The 18662-nt window shown below is 36.8% G+C and overlaps 1 protein-coding gene across 1 annotated transcript in view; it reads left to right on the forward strand.

Moving 5' to 3' along the window:
• Window positions 1-18662, forward strand: part of LOC115906105 (BEN domain-containing protein 5) — a 560702-nt gene that overhangs the window by 35960 nt on the left and 506080 nt on the right. The window contains exon 3 of the mRNA XM_030953001.1: window positions 10546-10670. Coding sequence (XP_030808861.1) covers window positions 10546-10670 — 125 coding nt within the window. The remainder of the gene's footprint in view (window positions 1-10545; window positions 10671-18662) is intronic.

Below are 18662 nucleotides of genomic sequence, written 5' to 3' on the forward strand. Positions count from 1 at the left end.
TCAAAATGCAGTATAATAAAGAGAAAAGTAGAGAAATCACCTTGTTCTACAAAAGAATGTCAGAGTAGGAGCTACAGAGGAGGAGGAGGAGATGAGCAGGAAAGTTGTGTATCAGTCTAATCTGATGAAATGGCTAAAAATGTACCCAGACTGCAGGAAAGTCTATCTGTAAATTTTATCATGGAGATTATATGGTAACATACCACTTTTAGGCAATGAAATGATGGGATTAATGTATTGAATGAGAATGGCATTTCTAGCCCCCAAACTGTTTTTGTGACTCGATTGATAATGGCATAGAGAATCAAATTCAGTTTTATAATAAACTAAAATAATACTGTTTCTTGTGCAAAAGCTGTATGTAGGACAGATGTTATTCACATTCAGTATTTGTGTGGAAAGCCTATCCTCACAGTACCTTTTTCCAAGGATTTTTTTATAAGATAAGATAAAGTAAGTTTCAGCTATAAATCCAGTAATTTATTATTTAAAGAAGGTTCTTATCCAGGAAAACAAGATTCTTTTATAGGGCAATACCTGGAACCTTTCCATTAATATTCTTTAATAAAAACTTCTGATTTTATTTACAGCTCTGGTGACTTTTGAGAGGTCTTTGAGAATATAATATAACTGTAGGTCTCTGATTAAGGTTTCCATCTATTAATTTTTATTCAAGTGTCAGTGTGTAGTTATACTTTGGAAGGATTCCCCTAGAAAAATGGTGATTCTATGTATAAGGTACCAAACTAGGCCAAATGCAGAATTACAGCATTACTGTGCAGTAATAAATCAACAGGAATATCCTCTCTTGTAGGATGAAAGAACTTCCTTGTCTTTTGCATTACAAGAATTCTCAGGGTCTTTGCAAAATGATGAATATATTGAGTAGGAAGCATTACATAAGTAGCACTGCTGTGATGTACTAAAGAATATGCAGCTTTAAATTTTTGTAACCATTTTTAATACATTTTTTTGGCACACTTGTGCTGTTTTACATCAGAGGCTGTAGAGAGCAACAGATCTCAGTGGTGTGCACTGAGCATCAGGCCCTAACAACTCAGTATTTGGGACATTTTTCTGTCTGTGACACTCCAGTGATGGTACATCCCACTGTGGTCCTGCAGCTCCTGCTCCCTCATCTGCCTTGGCTGGTGGTTGCTTCCGTGGTTAAGGCTGCAGACGTTGTTATCATTTATTTATTAACTCATTCATTATTTATTTAGGATAGCACCCATTATATGCTAAGTGACTTCCAAACAGAAATTTCCCCAAATGCTTTTCCTTTAAGAGCTCTGCTCTGAAAGATGTGGCACAAGCCCAGCAGTGAGAGACTCATTTTGGGAGCGCACGCTTTGTTAAAGAAAGCTGAGTTTCGTGACACTAATGCAAAACTTCTTTGTATTCTGATTTTCCTTCAACAAAGGTTCACTGCCGGGGCTAAATAACTGCCCATCTGTCATTGGAGGCCTTTGGGGAGTTGATAAAGAGGGAGCTGAGAAATCTGTTTTTCTGGGGATTTGGTGGATTTGGTGTAGTGGGTGTGTGATGGCCATCTTAGGGCACAGGCCTCTGATTTTTAAGCACTCTTGACACTCCCCACTAAGTTGCTGCTTTTCCACTGCTAGTTTGTGTGTTTACATGATTTTGTGACTTTTGGAGCTCTGCTGATATTTCTGTAATTTATAAGACTCACAGATGTAGGAGAAGGAGTCAAGAGCCTGACTCCATTTTATTCATCCTTTACAATTTCCCTACTTGGTGAACATTGACATTTTATTCTTTGCAGCTCCAAGTTTTTTAGGTCCTTTAACTGAAAGCATTAGTTTTTATTGAAAAGGGCAATTTTGAAATAAGGCTCTTTGGCTGCAAGTGATTAAATATCAATCTCATTTGATCAAAACTATTGAATTATTTCAGCAAGATGGTATTGTATAATTTCTTAATACATATGTGAGCCTGCTGTTTACACAACAGTCTTTGCAGTATTTTGGGACATCTGTTACTTGTATATTGTGCTACTTTGCTCATAGTGGTTCTTGAGCAATCATGATCACTAAATATTCAGGAATTACTTGTTGCCATTTTTGACTGTGCTCTAAACTGGCATCACCAATAAGACTGCTCTACTTAATGAACATAAAAAGACAGAAAATATTCCAGTTCTAGCTGCTTGTGTTGTCTTTCTAAATGTCATTCTTTACTCTCCTGGACTATAAAAGGAAGTTGCAAGTGATGTCAGTAGGTGGCCTTTGGGATTAACACATGCTAGAACTTTACAGTTATTTATAATGTGACATCTCTGTAACTGTATCCTCATTGCAGGAGGAACCTCAAGCCTACATAATAAATTGTAATCCCTCTATTCCCCCTCCCCTTTGCCCAGACATCATTCAAACACCTGTGACCAAGAAAAATGTTTTTTTTCTGAAAGGAAGAACTCATCCTAAATCTATCCATTGGCAGCACTGCCTGGACTCCTAGAACATGAGAATCTTATTGTAACTGTTTTTAGTAAAATAAATCATGGCATTGGCCACCTCACCCCTCCTTCTTTTATATTCAACAAATAGATTTAAGATTGATTATGATTCTCTTCTTTTTCAACCAGTCCTTCTTTCTTAAAGGTTTTAAATTCTCTTAATTTTCTGTGAGGAAGACAATTCTGCCTCCTACTCTAATTCAGATAAAAGTTTTAATTTATAAAACTCCTGTAGGTGTTTTAGTCTAGGCCACACATCATTAATATTTCTGCAATTTAACTCAGTACAAAGGAATTAAAGACTTGTTCATTACACTTGTTGGGGACCACTGAGAAGCAGTAACTGTGTTCCCAGGGCCTGTGGGCCTAATGCCTTCTGGAAGTGGATCCAGTGCACCTTACTTGTGTCACTTGGGAGAAAAAGTATTGGAGAAAGTAGAACTCTGACTGTGATCCTGAAAAGGTGTGGAAAAGCAGATCAGGCTCTCATTGTTATGAATTAAGATCAGCACCAAAAGAAACAGGTAAACCAGTAGATATCCATAATTATATGCGCCCCCAACCAAACTGATACATTTTATTTTAATGCTGTTTACATAGATAAACAAGAAAAGTGTAAAGCTAGAATTTTCATGTGCTCTCAGTCACAATTAGATTTTATCACATGGTCTGCTTACAGTAAAAGCTCAATCAGAGTTTCTCGGCCTCTGTGAGCTCTACATCCTGATCTACCCTTTGCAGAGATGGAACCTGGCCTTTTACCAGCTGCTGCTAAGACCTAAGTCATTGTTCCCATACAGTAATTTTCACAAAAAACTACTGATCTACTGCTATTTGGATGTCACTGTTGATGAAAACTTAAAACATGATGGAAACAACAATTTCAACTTAATTGAGGAGGGAAGATAGAAAGGAGACTTCGAGTCTGAAGCATCCAGCTTGTTTAGCCATGTGCTTTTGAAATGCTTTGCCTATTTGATATTCTTGACCATTCTTCAAAGGAAATCTGGATTTTGACCAAAAGTGGAGTCATGAGCATTGCTTTGGTTTTAACTGAAACGCCAGGTTTTTAAAAGAATGCTATATTGGTGAGGAGTACTGAGAGATTTTCTGCAGAGCATTGATTTAACTGTGGTAGTGAAGATAATATTTTGCATTGCAGAGCTTGATATGTGCAATTTCAATAATTTAAATTATAATTTACAGGTGTTGTATATGTGGCTTTTATGGTATTGTCTTATTTTTTGAAATCATGCTTTGTGGTTTCAGGTATCTTGAGCTGACATAGGCTCTGGGCACGAATCTTGGAGATGATGCAAAAAGTGTCATGTGTTTTCAGATATCATCCCTATTTCATTAGATTTTTTTTCCTATTTAGAAATCAAATACTATTTAGAAGTTCTTTAGGACTTATTGCCAAACTATTTTTTATGAACTCTTTTCACAGCAGAGACCATAAAGTAAGTGGGAATTTACATCTGATATCCCTAGATGCACTCCTTTCAGAAGATATCTAATCTTTCAGTAGAGAGAAGTTTTTACAGATCTCAGTCCCTGTAGTACCTGTTCCATTTAGAACATATCAATAAAATTTCTTTGCATTATCATCTCAATGTGTTTTATGATCTGTAAGGATGAATTTCATAGAGGTTATTCCATATTCAACATTTTACCTTATTTTGGGAAATATGGAGTTGCATGAAATATAGATTAATACTGTTTGGCTATCTTGGATTTGATGCCAGGTTCAACTGGTGAAAATGATCCATATTCCAATCTGTTCCTTGGTTGTTTTTGTTTAAAGAATTTGTATAGATTGAAATGCAGCTGCAAGTGTATTAGTGATTTTCTATTGCTTACTTGTCAAGATTTTTATTGTGTGGATGAAAAATAGCATTTCAAAACCTGGCAGCATATTGACAAAAACAGAAGAGCACTTTGTGTAATTCTCTTTTGAAAAACTACCTCTTTTAGAGACAGAGATTGCCTCAGCTACTTCCATTCATATGTATCTTGATCAATAGATTTATTGATAGCTTTTAGCCAAGATTTAATTCTTTTTTTTCTCCTCAGTTCACCATGGTGCTCACTTTTCTGAATTAAGAAACTAGAATTAGGCTCCTATAAGCAAGACATACAATATGCAAGTGCTCTAGGTGTAAAAGGAGGCATTTGACCTTTTGTTGCTAATCTGTGACAGGTGCAGGCTATTTTCTTCCAAATGGTGTTAATTTTCATGTGCAAATCCACCCCCTGAAACCTGCATTCTATATATCCACCACAGGGGAATTGGTGGTCATCATGAGTACTGTAATGGACAGCTGAGAGGGATAATCACTGATATTTCAGCACATTTATGCTCGCGACTCAGTCGGCTTTAGTGCGCTTCTGTTTTCACTGCTTATTAGGGAGGCTGAAGTTAGTTATTCATGGCCGGACAAAAAAAAAAAAAGTGTCTGAGAAAGTTCATGTGCCGGGAACAGCACATTGTTACAAATTAGTTTCCTTTACCATTTCTGGCAAACTCATTACAAAGTAATCGCGCCCTGCGCTGAAGTGCACTTCCTCTGGGACCAATAACTGTAAATAAGCAGGGCTGCAAGCTGGCTGATAAGTTGTTGTTCTGAAGATAACGGTCCTTTTTAGCAGAGTGTTTGACCTTTTTCTTTATATTGCCTCAGGCTTGTCTAAGACCCTCAAGGTCTATTTTTCATCTTAAAAATTCTCTGTAGGCAAGCACAATGTGCGGTTTAAGAAGATTTTAGGATTGCTTAACATATCTATATTTTCTTTTCTAGCATTTTTATGATAATTGTTAGAATGTTTAGGAACTTTAGCTAGCATTTTCTTCAGCAGGTTTCCTTTCTTTGTGTAAAGTACACTTTTTATTGATGTAGGAAGCAATAACATTAATATTTTATGAGGACTAAGTGTGTGTTGCATGATTAATAAAATAGTATCATTGGGCTTTTTTTCTGACTTTTAAAGAAACTTGAAACATGCTATTGACCCCTTTCACTATTCACATTTTGAGAGCATTGCACTAAACATTACTCTGTGAAGTAATTTAAGCAAATATAATCAAGAATTTCAGCTCGAATGATTAAAGGAAAGTATGTCTCCTCTTTTCTCAGTATACTAAGAGTATTGAACAGAACTATGACTGAAAATTGAGCGTGCCTTAAAAACAAACCCCAAGGCTAAGTGAAAGTCAGTTTATAGACGTTTGGGAATTTGATTTGTTCACATCTTCCCATCAGCTTAAAAAGATCTGTAAAATAATAGAAAAAAACCCCCACAACTAATTTCAGAGTGCATAGGAGAGAAAATACAAAATGTTTTGCAAAGTGTTGGCTACCCTAATAAATTACTTTTTTTACTTTTAAGATTTAGTCTGGCAGTCATTTGCATACAGATGTACACCCATATTATTAAAAAAAAGTTAAACAAGAATTTCCTTGAATGCCAACCAGTTCAGATCTTATTGCTCATAATGTTGTTGGGTTTTTTCCCTTTGCAGGTCTCATTAATCAGTTCATTAATCATACATGTACCTTAAATAACATTAATATCTTATGTTTTATAATCTTGACTCCCAAATATAGTGCTAATCACTAGATGTGGAGTGATGAGGCTTTGAAGAACGCTGTATACTCTCATATATACAACTTCTGTATTTATGGAATGGAGTGGTGATGAGTTCATATGGGCATGAACTCAAAGTGAAGTAAAGCAAAGCTGATGTTTCAGTGGTGTGAGACTTTTTCTCTGATTTTAGAAGATACTTAACCAATGAGGTTGTGAACAGACTCTCTTACTGATATCACAAGTGACCAGAATAGCAATGCACACAGAATAAGAACTGTGCACACGAAGGGTCATACTGTAGTTGTATGATGACTGAAAACTGTTGGTAGGTTCATTTCACAAAATTGCTGTTATCTGGATTTCTCTTACATTTGTCACAATTTCAGCACAGAGACTATTGACTGCAGGTGCTGCAAAGTACAGTGTATGCATTGTGGTATTGCACAGAAATTCCTGGGACACAGGAGGAACTTGCTGTCTACCCACTTATTAAATTGTTTTCTCTCTTGCTATATATTTAGCAAAAAGGGAAGAAAAAAAAAGGAATGAAAATGTAATTAAAAATCAGTTTAGAGGTGGTTTGCATTTAAGAAAAAAATTGTTTATTTTCAGTGTTAAAATGGCTTAATATCTAAATGGAATGCTGTAATCAATGTTTTAATTCCTGTTCCATAGTTTCTAATGCATGTCACTGTGGGACCTGTGGTATTGGAATATAATTCTCATCCATTAGAATAAATGCATTTCACATGATTACAGCACTCTGAAGGCAGGACAAAAAACTCAGTTCAGTTTTTTTTTTGAGATTAACATTGGGAAGTTTAAATCCTTGTTTGGACACCAAGAAATGTTTTTCGGTGGCATTATCAGTTTTCTACAAAGCATCTCTTAAAATGAGGAGGTGTTTTGTTCCTACAGTTCTTGGCTTCTTTGTACCAAAACTGCTGTCTTGTTTAATGACATTGCTATGTGGGCTGAAATTAGGCTGACAGATTGTGAGCAAAGGCTGTGATATTACAAACAATAGTCTATTGAGCACGAGGAACTTGTTGAATTAGTTACCGGAGGCATTAGTGCTCAGTCCAGCCTCTTTAGCATCTGGAAGACAGAGAAGAAATAGTGGGCTAATGAAATGTCCAAATGACACCAAACTGCAGAGGGCTGCAGGTGACAATGGCAGCTGATGTGTGCCTGGTAAGAGGCAAAAACTAATAATAAACCAATAAACTCACAGAAGGAAAAAAATAGTGCATCAGGAGGGAAGGGAGTGTTCAAATCAAGAGAGAAAACCATGTTGGGGTTCCTGAGGAGTCAAGCACACAGATGATTACATTTTAAGGGCTCTGCTGGATTTGAGATGGGTTTTCCAGAGCAGACTGGATGGCAGTGGCTTCAGCACACCAGCTCTTCACCATCCATGATTCCCCTGACATCAGTACAATTCTCCAGTGCTAGTTTAGGGATCCTGAAGACCCTGTAAAGCAGTTCTGAGAGTGTCATCTGTTCCTTATCCAGTTCAGGTTAGCTTGATGTTGAAAAAGAAACTGAAGTGTGCAAAAGGTCAAAATCAAGGTCTCATTTTGCTCTGTTTTAATTATTCACTTAATAATCTTTTAGTTTCTTATGCCTTGCAGTACAAGTTTTTAATGGTCTTTGAACTTTAAGTATGAATTTAATTGCTTCTGTGTCCTTCTTTGGGAGTAATTCCATCAAAATTTGCACCTCTGCTCTGTGCTGCAGATAACTTAATCCACGTCTGGACTTGCTGGGATTGCTGGGAGGCATGTTTATTAGTTTATTAGTTGACAAGATGGACCAAGCCCACCATCTGTGTTCATGCAGCCTGCTGCCTTAACCCTAGAGAATCTGCCAGGATCACATGCACAGCTCAGGCTGAAGTGAATTCACACACCAAACTTTGTCCAGAGAGATCTAAGTCTGTGACCTGTGACACAACTGGAATCTAAACTTTCAAGATGAATACCTTGGACTACCTAAATCCTGAAATATCCAAGGAATATTATTATGCTAGCTATGTCATTTATGCATGAAATTTAATGAAAAATAAAACAAGGAGCAGTGGTGGGTTGGCTTTGCCCACCCAGTGCTCTCTCACCCCCAGTGCTCACCAGGACAGAGGTGAAAATGAGGTGAAAAAGCTCCAGGGTGGAGGTGGGGACAGGGAGGGCACTCACCAGTGGGCTGCACAGGCGGAACACTCTGCTCTGGGGAAACTCATTTATTGCCAGTTAAAATAGGTTTGGATAGTGAAAATCAAAGATAAACTAAACCAATGCCTCCTCCCTGCCTTTCCCTGTTTCCCAGGATCATCTTCCCCACACAAGGAGCTGTGAGAGGAGTGAGGGCTGATCCTTCCTTGCTCCCCTGCTCCACCCTGGGCCTTTTCCCTTCCCAGGGCTGCAGTCCTGTCAGGAGCTGCTCCAGCCTGGGTCCTCTGTGGGTCCCTGCTCTTCCAGGAGACACCAACCTGCTCCAGCCTGGGTTCTTTGTGGGTCAGTGCTCCTCCAGGAGACACCAACCTGCGCCAGCCTGGGTTCTTTGTGGGTCAGTGCTCCTCCAGGAGACACCAACCTGCTCCAGCCTGGGTCCTTTGTGGGCCACTGCTCCTCCAGGAGACACCAACCTGCTCCAGCCTCTCCCCACAGGACACAGGGCTCTCTGTCCTGGCTCCCCTTCCCTCCTCCTCCTCAGTTCTCCTCAGGCTCCCTCTCCCCTCTGCCTCTGTAGGATTTTGGCTTTCACTGGACACATTTTCACCGCCTGGGCTGAGGGGCTGGGCTGGCCATGGGTGAGGCTTTCTGGAGCCATTTGGAGTGTCAGGAACGGGCTGGAAGGGGCAGGGGCAGCGCAGCCTCCCCAAGAGCCAGGCCTGCAGCCCACTGCTGGCACCGGGGCACGGACACCCACCATGGCAGGTGACATTATTTGTGTTTGGCAGATGCATTCTGGCTTTGCAATAGAGCTGTTTTTCCAAATATTTCCAATGCCAAGTGTCTCCTTGAGGCAAGCCCTCAGGAACAGATTGAGAGCGTGGAGCAGGTCTCTGCAGAGGGAAGCAGTGGAGAGAATTTTCTTCTGAAAAGAAGGATGTGGGTAGAAAAGTAGAGGATAACATTAAAAATAGAGAAGATTAAGCATGTTCCATTAGTAAAACCAGAAACAATTTAGGATAAGGTAGAAATCCTGGAACTGTATTGATAAACAGAATTAAAAATGTATTTTTTCCTCTTCTTTTCCATCCCAGAGCAGCAGATCAGCTGAATTTTGCTGCTCATGCTGGTATTGAGCAATGTGTTGCCGGAGAACAGTCCTATTGACTGCAGTGGGACTTGCTGAAGAGGGAATCATTTAGCTCAAATAACCTTATAAATACACATTAGAACCCAACAGTATATTTTCAACCCAAGAAGATATATCTAACCCCAGAAATACATCTGAAACCATAAACCCAGGTTTTCAGTGCTACTTTTAAAAAAGAAATGTAATTTAGCATGTGAGCTAAAACATGGCCCTGTCTTACAAGATGAGATGGGTTTTGGATTGGATCAGGAAAAGGTAAAGTCTTATTTTTGTAGTGTATAAATGAAATGGACTGTCTAAACCCTGTCTCTAAAAATCTTGGCACACTTCAAAGGAAAACTGCCATTTTAGCAATTTAAAAGCACTTAGTGGGTTTTTCCAGTGCTGAACTTCATTTCTATAGCCGGTGTGGTTGCCTGCTGAATAATGCCATAGGGGACAATGTAGCTCTGACTATATTTAAAAATACTATTCCATGAAATTCACTGGGAACGAGCTGAAGCAAAATCTCATTTGTGTCTTTGGAAGGAGGTGATAGTGGCTGTAAATGGTGAAGGAAAGGGATTGAGATGTTTTTTGAATCACAGATGAAGAGATGAAGGCTGGACCATCTCTGGGGAGAGAGGGATGCTTAGAGCAACAGCCAGAGGGGCCAGGCAGAAATCTGGGGACTCTTTAATGTTACAGGGACTTGAACACAAGCAACAATTGGAAGGAAAGAAGTCCTAACAGTTGGGGACTAAATGATGTGCTGAGACATCAGTAGAAAAGTGAAAAAAGGATAAAAGAAACAATTAAAAGGATGTTAGAACACATAATTGGAATATTCAGATAAGAGGACACAAAAGGTCAATTTGATTGAATAATAAAAAAATTCTGTGTTGTCTTCTTTTTGGTGTACTCATATGCATGCAGCTTACTGCTACGTATTTTATTTTATGACTACAATGAAGCCTTTAACAATAATTCTGAACTACCTTTAAAAAATAATTCTGAACTGTTGTATGGCCTATTATACTTCTAACCGTTAGAATACACCTCCGTTGGTGTATTCTAACCAACGGAGGTAGAAGTTTTAAAAACTTTTCTCAGTGTTGTTCCTGGAGAGTTGATCAGCCATTCATTAAAACTCATCCTGTTTCATCTGTTCTTGGTAGGGAACCTTGGCCGTGTGGACCACGTCACAGAGTTTGAGTATGACCTCTTCATCAGGCCAGACACCTGCAACCCACGCTTCCGAGTGTGGTTCAACTTCACCGTGGAAAACGTGAAGGAATCACAGGTAAGTGATAAATTAGATGGCATGATAGCTTCAAGAATTGCTTACTCCAGAATATGTTTACTTTAACAAAAAAGATGACGCCCCGGGTTTGCAACTAAAAATTTCTTTAAAATGTATCTTTGTTCTTTGATTTTTTTATAAATAAAAGCAGGTGTCAGCAGGAGTGGGTATGACCATGCTTTTCGGCTATCCAAGACAGGAGGTAATTGCAAAGGCAGTATAATTTTTGCCAACTAACAGAACTGGTATTAATAATGGCTGCCATGTATTTGTGCTTTTGCATTCTAACCAAATATGTGTGTTAATATATGAAAAAGAAGTCCATCATAGCTGTTCAAATATTATCACTCAAACCTTCATTTAATACCTGTAGAACAATGGGGTAGCTGTGCAAACAGGCATTTCCCTAGTGACTTGTAGCAGAGGAGTTGCTTGCCAACGTGTCCCTTGTGAAAGAGGAGGTTTAAATGTGAAGCAAATTGATAGGCAACTGTTTCACTTACTTTTAAAGAATGTTTTTTGCAGTAGAGATGCCCCTTGAGAAAGAAATATCCTTGCTCTATTTTATCACTTATAAAAGTTATATACTAACTTTCACATTGAAAAATAACAATAAAAAAATTTTGTTCTGGTGGCCTGCCTTAGTTTATCAGAATCAGTCTCTCATTTTTACTTAATGGAAATAAAGCATATTTAGTAAGAGAAAATGCAGAGGCTTGATAGTTGTATTCCTACGAGACTAATATCTTAATATCCAGCACTGTATCATTCCTGTTACAACTGGAAATCATGAAATTGTTTATCTGTCGTCCTGGAGCCTGATACTTTATCAGACAGACCCTTTCCCCTGCTGTGCCTTTCTCAACTATGATCAAATTATATAGTCATGAGATGAATGGGAATCTGTCTCAAGGAGGCAAAGAGATCGGGTAGAAAGATACAATATATATCTAGTGCTTACAGGATATTTGTTTTCATGGTTGTCTACATGAAAGAGAATGGTTCTACTATTAAGTTTGACTTGTGAGGTCTGTTTTTATAATGTGTGCTCCTATAATCTTTTTCTCATCTCTCCAATTTCCGTTAAAATGAGACCTGCCTGGACGTAATCTAGTCTGGAACCTTTTTTAGGTCTTTGTACTGCAGGCCATGGGCAGCATTAGTCATTGCAGATCAGCTATATTAAATGAAAGTTAGAAGTTGCTACATCAAACATACTGTGTAATGTAATTTGTTTTCTGCATTTTGATTATTTTATGTTTTACTAGAAAACAGTAACAGGGAAGCCCAAACTATTCAGTATTGCTTCAAAATGTTGCACTAATACAAATACAGAGGACCTTTGATCACATTATGTATAAAAGTAGATATTTTAATTGCTCTCTATAAATCATTACCTGGATAATATTGTATTTATTTTTGATATATCATGTAAATAATGTGTGAAGAAGGCACATCAATACATTTATATATATTAGGTCTGGTTTCAGCCTTTTGCATAAGTACTCACAAAGAGTAGCTACTTTGGTTTTTTATATTACCTATCAGTACAGCATTTTGTGTTATTAATCTACTGATAAATGAAAAGAAAGACCAGTTAGACATTCCAGATAATCTTACCATCCATGCATTATTCTATAAGAAACGGGTTCTTTGCTTTCTTGTGGTTTTAATTTTCTTAAGTCATGGAGCTTCCATTTCCTATGTCTCAAAACTGTTTTATAGACTCCTCTCACAGTGTTGCTTGATTTTTAGCCTAAAGCTCTCCTTTATTTAATCCCACAATTCCCAGTTGCTATTCTGCTTAGTAATAACTCCTCTTGGTACAAATAAATCCTCATCATCCCTGACTAACATTTATATTTCTGTGAATTATAACATTCCTCATCATTTCTGTGTCAACCTAGCTATCATGTTTGGTTCTTTCAGCCCTATATCCAATAGACCACTTTACCTTTTAAGTATTTTTCTGCTTTGGGGCCTTTGGACTTTCATCATAAGTGAGTCTTTCAGTCCTTTGATAATTAGCCAAGTTTCCCAAGGAAGTAAAGCTTACATGATCACACTGTCTACTTGCTAGCCTAGGTGTTTGTATGGCTGCTGATCCCTCTCCTCTCTTTTCTCCTTCAATAGCTTCTTAACTCTTGGCCAGTTTCAGCATCACTGGACAGGAATTCCTGTAAGTTTTGGGAAAACAGGCTGCCAGATGGGCAAGAGACCCATTAGTGTTCCCACTGGCAGACAGGCTATAGTATGAGATCATTTCTTATTAAACATCAGAGAATCCACGGAGGAGATGAATAGGAGAAAGTACTCATTGGAATTTGCATTTTTAAGATACCAGAGAATCCAACCATGAAATCCAAATCCATAGCATTTAGTAATTTTGCAGAACTTGCTTCTTGCAGAACTTCTTGTTTTTATTATTATTCTTCCTCTTCCAGTTCCTTCAATATTTTCTTTATAGTGCAGAACTAAAATTTAATGGATAATTCTGAGTATGCTAATCCCAGTTTACAGAGAAGGGGCTTGAGTCCCTTTGCTGTGTTACTGCCTCACTGTAGACAGCTGGAAATTGCAGCAGCCTTTTGTTGCTGTATCACTATGGAAACTCAGGCCTAATTTGTTTTTCCCTATCATACAGAAGTCTTTTTTAGAGTGATTGCTTCCTTGCTCCTGTTACGTATGTCTGAGGTTACTGTTGTGCTTCATAGGTAATAGAGCTAAGCTCTGTGCCATGCCAGTGACAGCCCTAATATTTCCAGAACTATTTTTAGAATTTTATTATAAACTTGGTTTATTTGATGTTCACTTCCTGACGTTGAAGTAGAACCAACAGACTTTTTTTTTTTTAATTTGGAAGTTGGTAAATTAATTTCTTCCTCCTTATGATTTGGGCTTTTACATCAGACATTTTTTGTTGTCAGTTTTATTTGTACTTTTTTTAACAAGGAAAAAATATTAAAAAAAAAGCTAATGCCTTATATTTATGGGACGAAACAAGACATCATGTGCGATATCTGCAAGATGTAAAATTTGGTCTTTTGGTCTCCTTACATGGTTTCTGACTTGGTACTCAGTTGGTCTGAAAAGATATGAGCTATGATTCTTTTTTGTTACTTGTTTGGTGAATTCAATTAACACCAATATTGGAAAAGAAAAAATAAACTGATATGTTATATGTAAGAAAACACATAGACTTTTATGATTTACACATATCCATGAAAGGGAGAGTGAAGGAAATAGGATTTGCTGTGGAACACATGGTCTCATGGGCAAAGCCTCCAATTTCTCTAATTATATACGTGTCACAGGCGGCTCTCTATTCTTGATAATGCTCTTTACTGGGCAGGGGTTGCTTCCTATTCACTCCAGCCATGGCCCTTCAAACACCATCTACGATTTTGCTAAATTTCTTCTCTGCACAGTCGGAAATTGGATGAACAAATTTCATCTCCCAATTGCATTTCAAGTATTTTAAATACACAGTGCTTCAGGTGCAAGATTACCTCTGAGCTAGAATGGCTTTAATGCTATTACTAGCAACAGTGATTCATTTGAGCTTTTTGAGAAAAAAAAGAGATGTGTGTACGTGTGATAAATTATAAAAAATATGCTGGTATACCGATATTGGAGGATTTTACAGGTGAAAAGAATGATTATTGTTTTTGAGGGCCTTAGCCAGAAATTCTTCTCAAGTGCTTGACACTCACTGTTCCAGATAATATAACCACACTAGAAAAAGATGATCATTGTTCTAGAAAATTTTCGTTTGAGCAATTTGAGAAAAGAGCTAAATACAAGAAAGCAACGAAAGGATTAAAAATATTTGAGGATTTTTGATTTAACACACAGCAGCCATATTATACCACTAACTAATGCACATCTAGGCCTCATGACAAATTCTGTGTGTGTGTACCCTGAGGAGCTCTGCTGTTGGATGAATCATGTTGAGAAATGGTATTTTCACTGAGATTAAAAAAAGAATTTCCAACAGAAGGGGTTTCCTAATAGTGCCAAATTTTGTTCTGTAAGTGTTGATAAACACATTTGGAGTTCTTCATCACAAAGGTACTGACAAAATATACCAAGAAGGATAGAGGAGAAGAATGGATATTTGGCATTGAGGACTTGATCATTACTTACAGTTAATAAATCAATCCAGATTGAGGTTAAAATCAAAGAACCAAATGTTATTTACTTCAAAGGCATTTTCTCTGTTACTTCGGTTGCTGTTGGACTGAAATTAGAATTTTGACTCATGAATTTTTTTGGGGTTTTTTATGTGTGAGTATGGACCAGGAAAAAGGATAGCCTGTTCTTCAGAATTTTAAACAGGATGCCCAGGTAAGACAAAGATTATCATAGCTGGACATTATTATGAATGCATGGAACTGTCATTGTAGAATTTTATGGTTTTTTTGTCCTACACTGTTTTGTAAAATAAAAAAGGCTGTAAGATCTCTGTAGTCTTTAATTGATTAGATATTCAGGAAATATTTGTTATTGACAGTGGATTTGATAATGTGTTCAGGCCTTTTTTTACTGTCCTAAAACAACTCAATGATCCTTAACAGACAACTGCTTCTTTATGATGCTACAGCTGTGATTGTTTAAAGATATGAGTGATACGTGTATAGGGAGAGATAATGTCTCTCTTTATACCAACTGACACATTTTGGAGGAGCAGGGAGGAAAAAAAGAAAAGCAGACGTAATTTGAGGTACTCAACCTTTTTTTCTGACCTTAGAACTCATTCTGTGCAGTTAATTCCTGCAGAAGCTGCATCCAAAGTAAGATGGAATGAATATGACATCAAAAGCAGGCTAAAGTTGGAAACAGGCTACCTTGTTACTTTCTTCTTCTTAAGCAGACATGCTTTGCTCTACTGTCATTTGGGGATTTCAGTTACTGGTATCAAGATGCTTTATAACATCTTATACTCTTTCCAGCTTCTCATTTGAGAAGACAGATATTTTCTTTGCTGTGTATTAAAGGCTATATTGCATTTACCTAGCTTTGGAAAATGCATATGTAAAAGGGCAGGCTTTTATGAAAGAGTACAGATTTGAAATTTTTGAGTGAATACATTTGGAGTGAATGAATAAAGCATTTTTTTGCAACAATTCCTAACCAACCTTAAATGCATAATTTCTTTAGTGTGTTTCATTGCTTATACCTTCTTAATAAATTAGGTATACATCACTCATTTATTAATAATTTACATTATAATTTATTAATCCTCTTCTGGTCAGCTCCTGTAATCTCTCCAAATAGCTGTTTATAATAATTTGCAAGGAAAATCACTAGAATTTGAATTTTTGGATTTTTGAAATTTTGAATTATTTGACTTTTTCCCTGTTTAGGAAGCCTTCAGCTGTTCCCATCTTTATGTACTTTTATGTGAATTTTTAGCACTCTAGAAAGAGATGTCCAACTCTTCCTGTATTTTGGTGTTTTAGTCACCGTTTACACAGGTAGGCAAAACCTGATGTTTTTCACATCCCAGTTTTGTTTTGTCATATGAATTTATTTTGTTTCCTTAGTTCTGATACTTTTATTGAAAACCATCTATATTTAGGAGGTTAAATGGATATCAGTAACCCAGCTGACACTACCAGCTCGCATTCCCATTTTGACTTCAAGGTGTAACTGTGAGTAGTACCACTGCTGTACCTTTTCATTTCCTGCTTACTGTAGTGTTAGTATTGAATTAGTTAGAGCAGTATCAAATTTTTATTTGTTTCATATATGAGTGAAGTTTTTCCTTTTCTCTTAGCTATCAAATAGTGGATTTCAATTCTTGTGGCTGAACTTGGTTAAAATTTAAACTTTGGTGTGCATCTAAGACTGCTGGGTTTGCCAGTCATTATCATTCATCATTATCATGTCATATCATATCATATCATGATTTATTTTTCCTTGGAGAAAGGCAAATAATGCATAAAGGTTGAAGTTATAATCCATTTTGTAAGATTAAAAAGGAGCCAAAGATGTCTTGAAACATTTTCATCAGGAAAAATCAAATAAAAAAAATTAATCTCAATTAGAGAATGATTTCAGTGAAAATTCTTTGGTGTTCACTAGGAAATACGACAACAGTTGAGCAAAATCAGTTATGTGTTTGTATCCTTTGGGATTCCTTTTAGAATTTAGAAGCAGCAAAAATCTGGACTTTAGGTTGGTTTTTGTTTAATCCGATGGCATCCCTGTGTATGACAATGTTGCACTGCATATCCTGCACTGGCCAAGTTCCTTAAAGCTGTGTTTGTGTGCATATGTATATTTTATTAATAAACAGGTGCATAAATCTACACCTATCTCCCTAGAAAGCACGAGAGGCTGAGGTGAGTGCATTTGGATAATAACTTTTTAGTAGCAGCTTTACTACAGGGTAAGCAGATTATTTATTTGAGTTGTACATGCCCTTCAACTTGAAAAAATAAAAGGGAAAAGAAGGATGGAGGCAGAATCATGATGCAAATTTTGTAAGACCTTGTGGTACCATAGCACCTGGTAATATGAGCCTGTTACTTTTTGTGAGGCAAGGGTTTGAATTATCTGAAATTTGTATTAAAAATTAAAATGGATTATTTCAAAGGAGCCTTTGTATTTTTAGAAGTAGTTTTACTGATCCCTGTGTTGGAAAGTGGTACAATTTTATCATTAAGTCAAAAGTGCACAGGGTTAGATGATACCTATAGCAGTTGAGGTAATCATTTACTTACTGAGGAAGCCATATGAAATGATAGTTAAATAAGAAACAAAGCGATGACATTTAAAATAGATTGCATGTGTGTCTCAACATTTAAAAAAAGAAAAATCTATTGAACATACTGCAGTTTTGAAGAAAAATAATGTTACCATTTTGGAAACTTGTGCCTGTATTGGTCATGTATAAAATTAGATTTATAAATGATGATTCTTCCAAGTTGGAATCCTTTCAAGTACATATAATTTTATTTTGGATCAATAATTCAGTTGTGCTTGGAATAGATTGAGGGTGCATGTGAAACTTTGGTAAGTGCAATATAGTGTGCATGTCCATGAAATTATCCAAAGCTGTCATGACAGGTATCATCCTTTAAAAGTGATGAATGCAGGTAGGTTGGTAAACAGGGGAAACAGTCAGCATTACCAGAACAACCTCTGTCCTGGTGAAATATTCACTCTTGGCAAGGCAGTGTTAAATTCATAAACTTTCTCTGTTCCAGGTGTCTGTAAGAACATTTCAGATTCCAGTGTTCAGTAATTATTGCACACATACTGTACTCTTCAGATTTAGCTCTGCCTTTTGCCTCCAGGAAACTAATGGCCAGGTGTGTTTAATTTCCTATGGTGGTGGCATCTGTCACTCAAAATGTCAAAAATACATTATAGATGTCATCAACAAAATCAGCGCTGTGATGATCTTGATGTCAGTGATGTGACATGCTTACTTTTCTTTCAATTTAAAACCTTTTTGATTTCTGATTAAATACTCCCCTTTTTAGTTCCAGAGTGAATTGTCTTCCATGCAAATTTGGTTTCATTTTCCTTTTATTACTGAAAAGTCTTTATATCAGAATGTAGAAGCATACATTGAAGAAGTGAAGATGAAATGTTTTGAACTTTTCCTTTTATCTTTTAAATTCAGAATAATTTTTAATTTTTAAAAATTCAGAATAATTCATGTCTCCCATTGATTTCTGAGGGAGCAAAGTTCCTACAGTGCTAAATACTGCAGAAAAATTCCATCCCCATCTCAATTAAATATTTGTTCCTTTGCTATACTGCTCACAAGTACATGCTTAGTTTATAAAACTCTGGAGCTATCACACATTAAGATATCCACTTTCAATTTAAAATTAAAATGCCATGATTTGTAGCTACTTTTCTTTTTGTTTATTTCTTTGTTTGTTTTTCCTGTTAATTGAAACTGGAAAACTGTATAGGTTACCTGAGATATTACATTATGTATAGTAAAATTATTAAATTTATTCCAGGAAAATA

The sequence above is a fragment of the Camarhynchus parvulus genome, chromosome 8 (assembly GCF_901933205.1).
Source record: "Camarhynchus parvulus chromosome 8, STF_HiC, whole genome shotgun sequence".
Classification (NCBI taxonomy): Eukaryota; Metazoa; Chordata; class Aves; order Passeriformes; family Thraupidae; genus Camarhynchus; species Camarhynchus parvulus.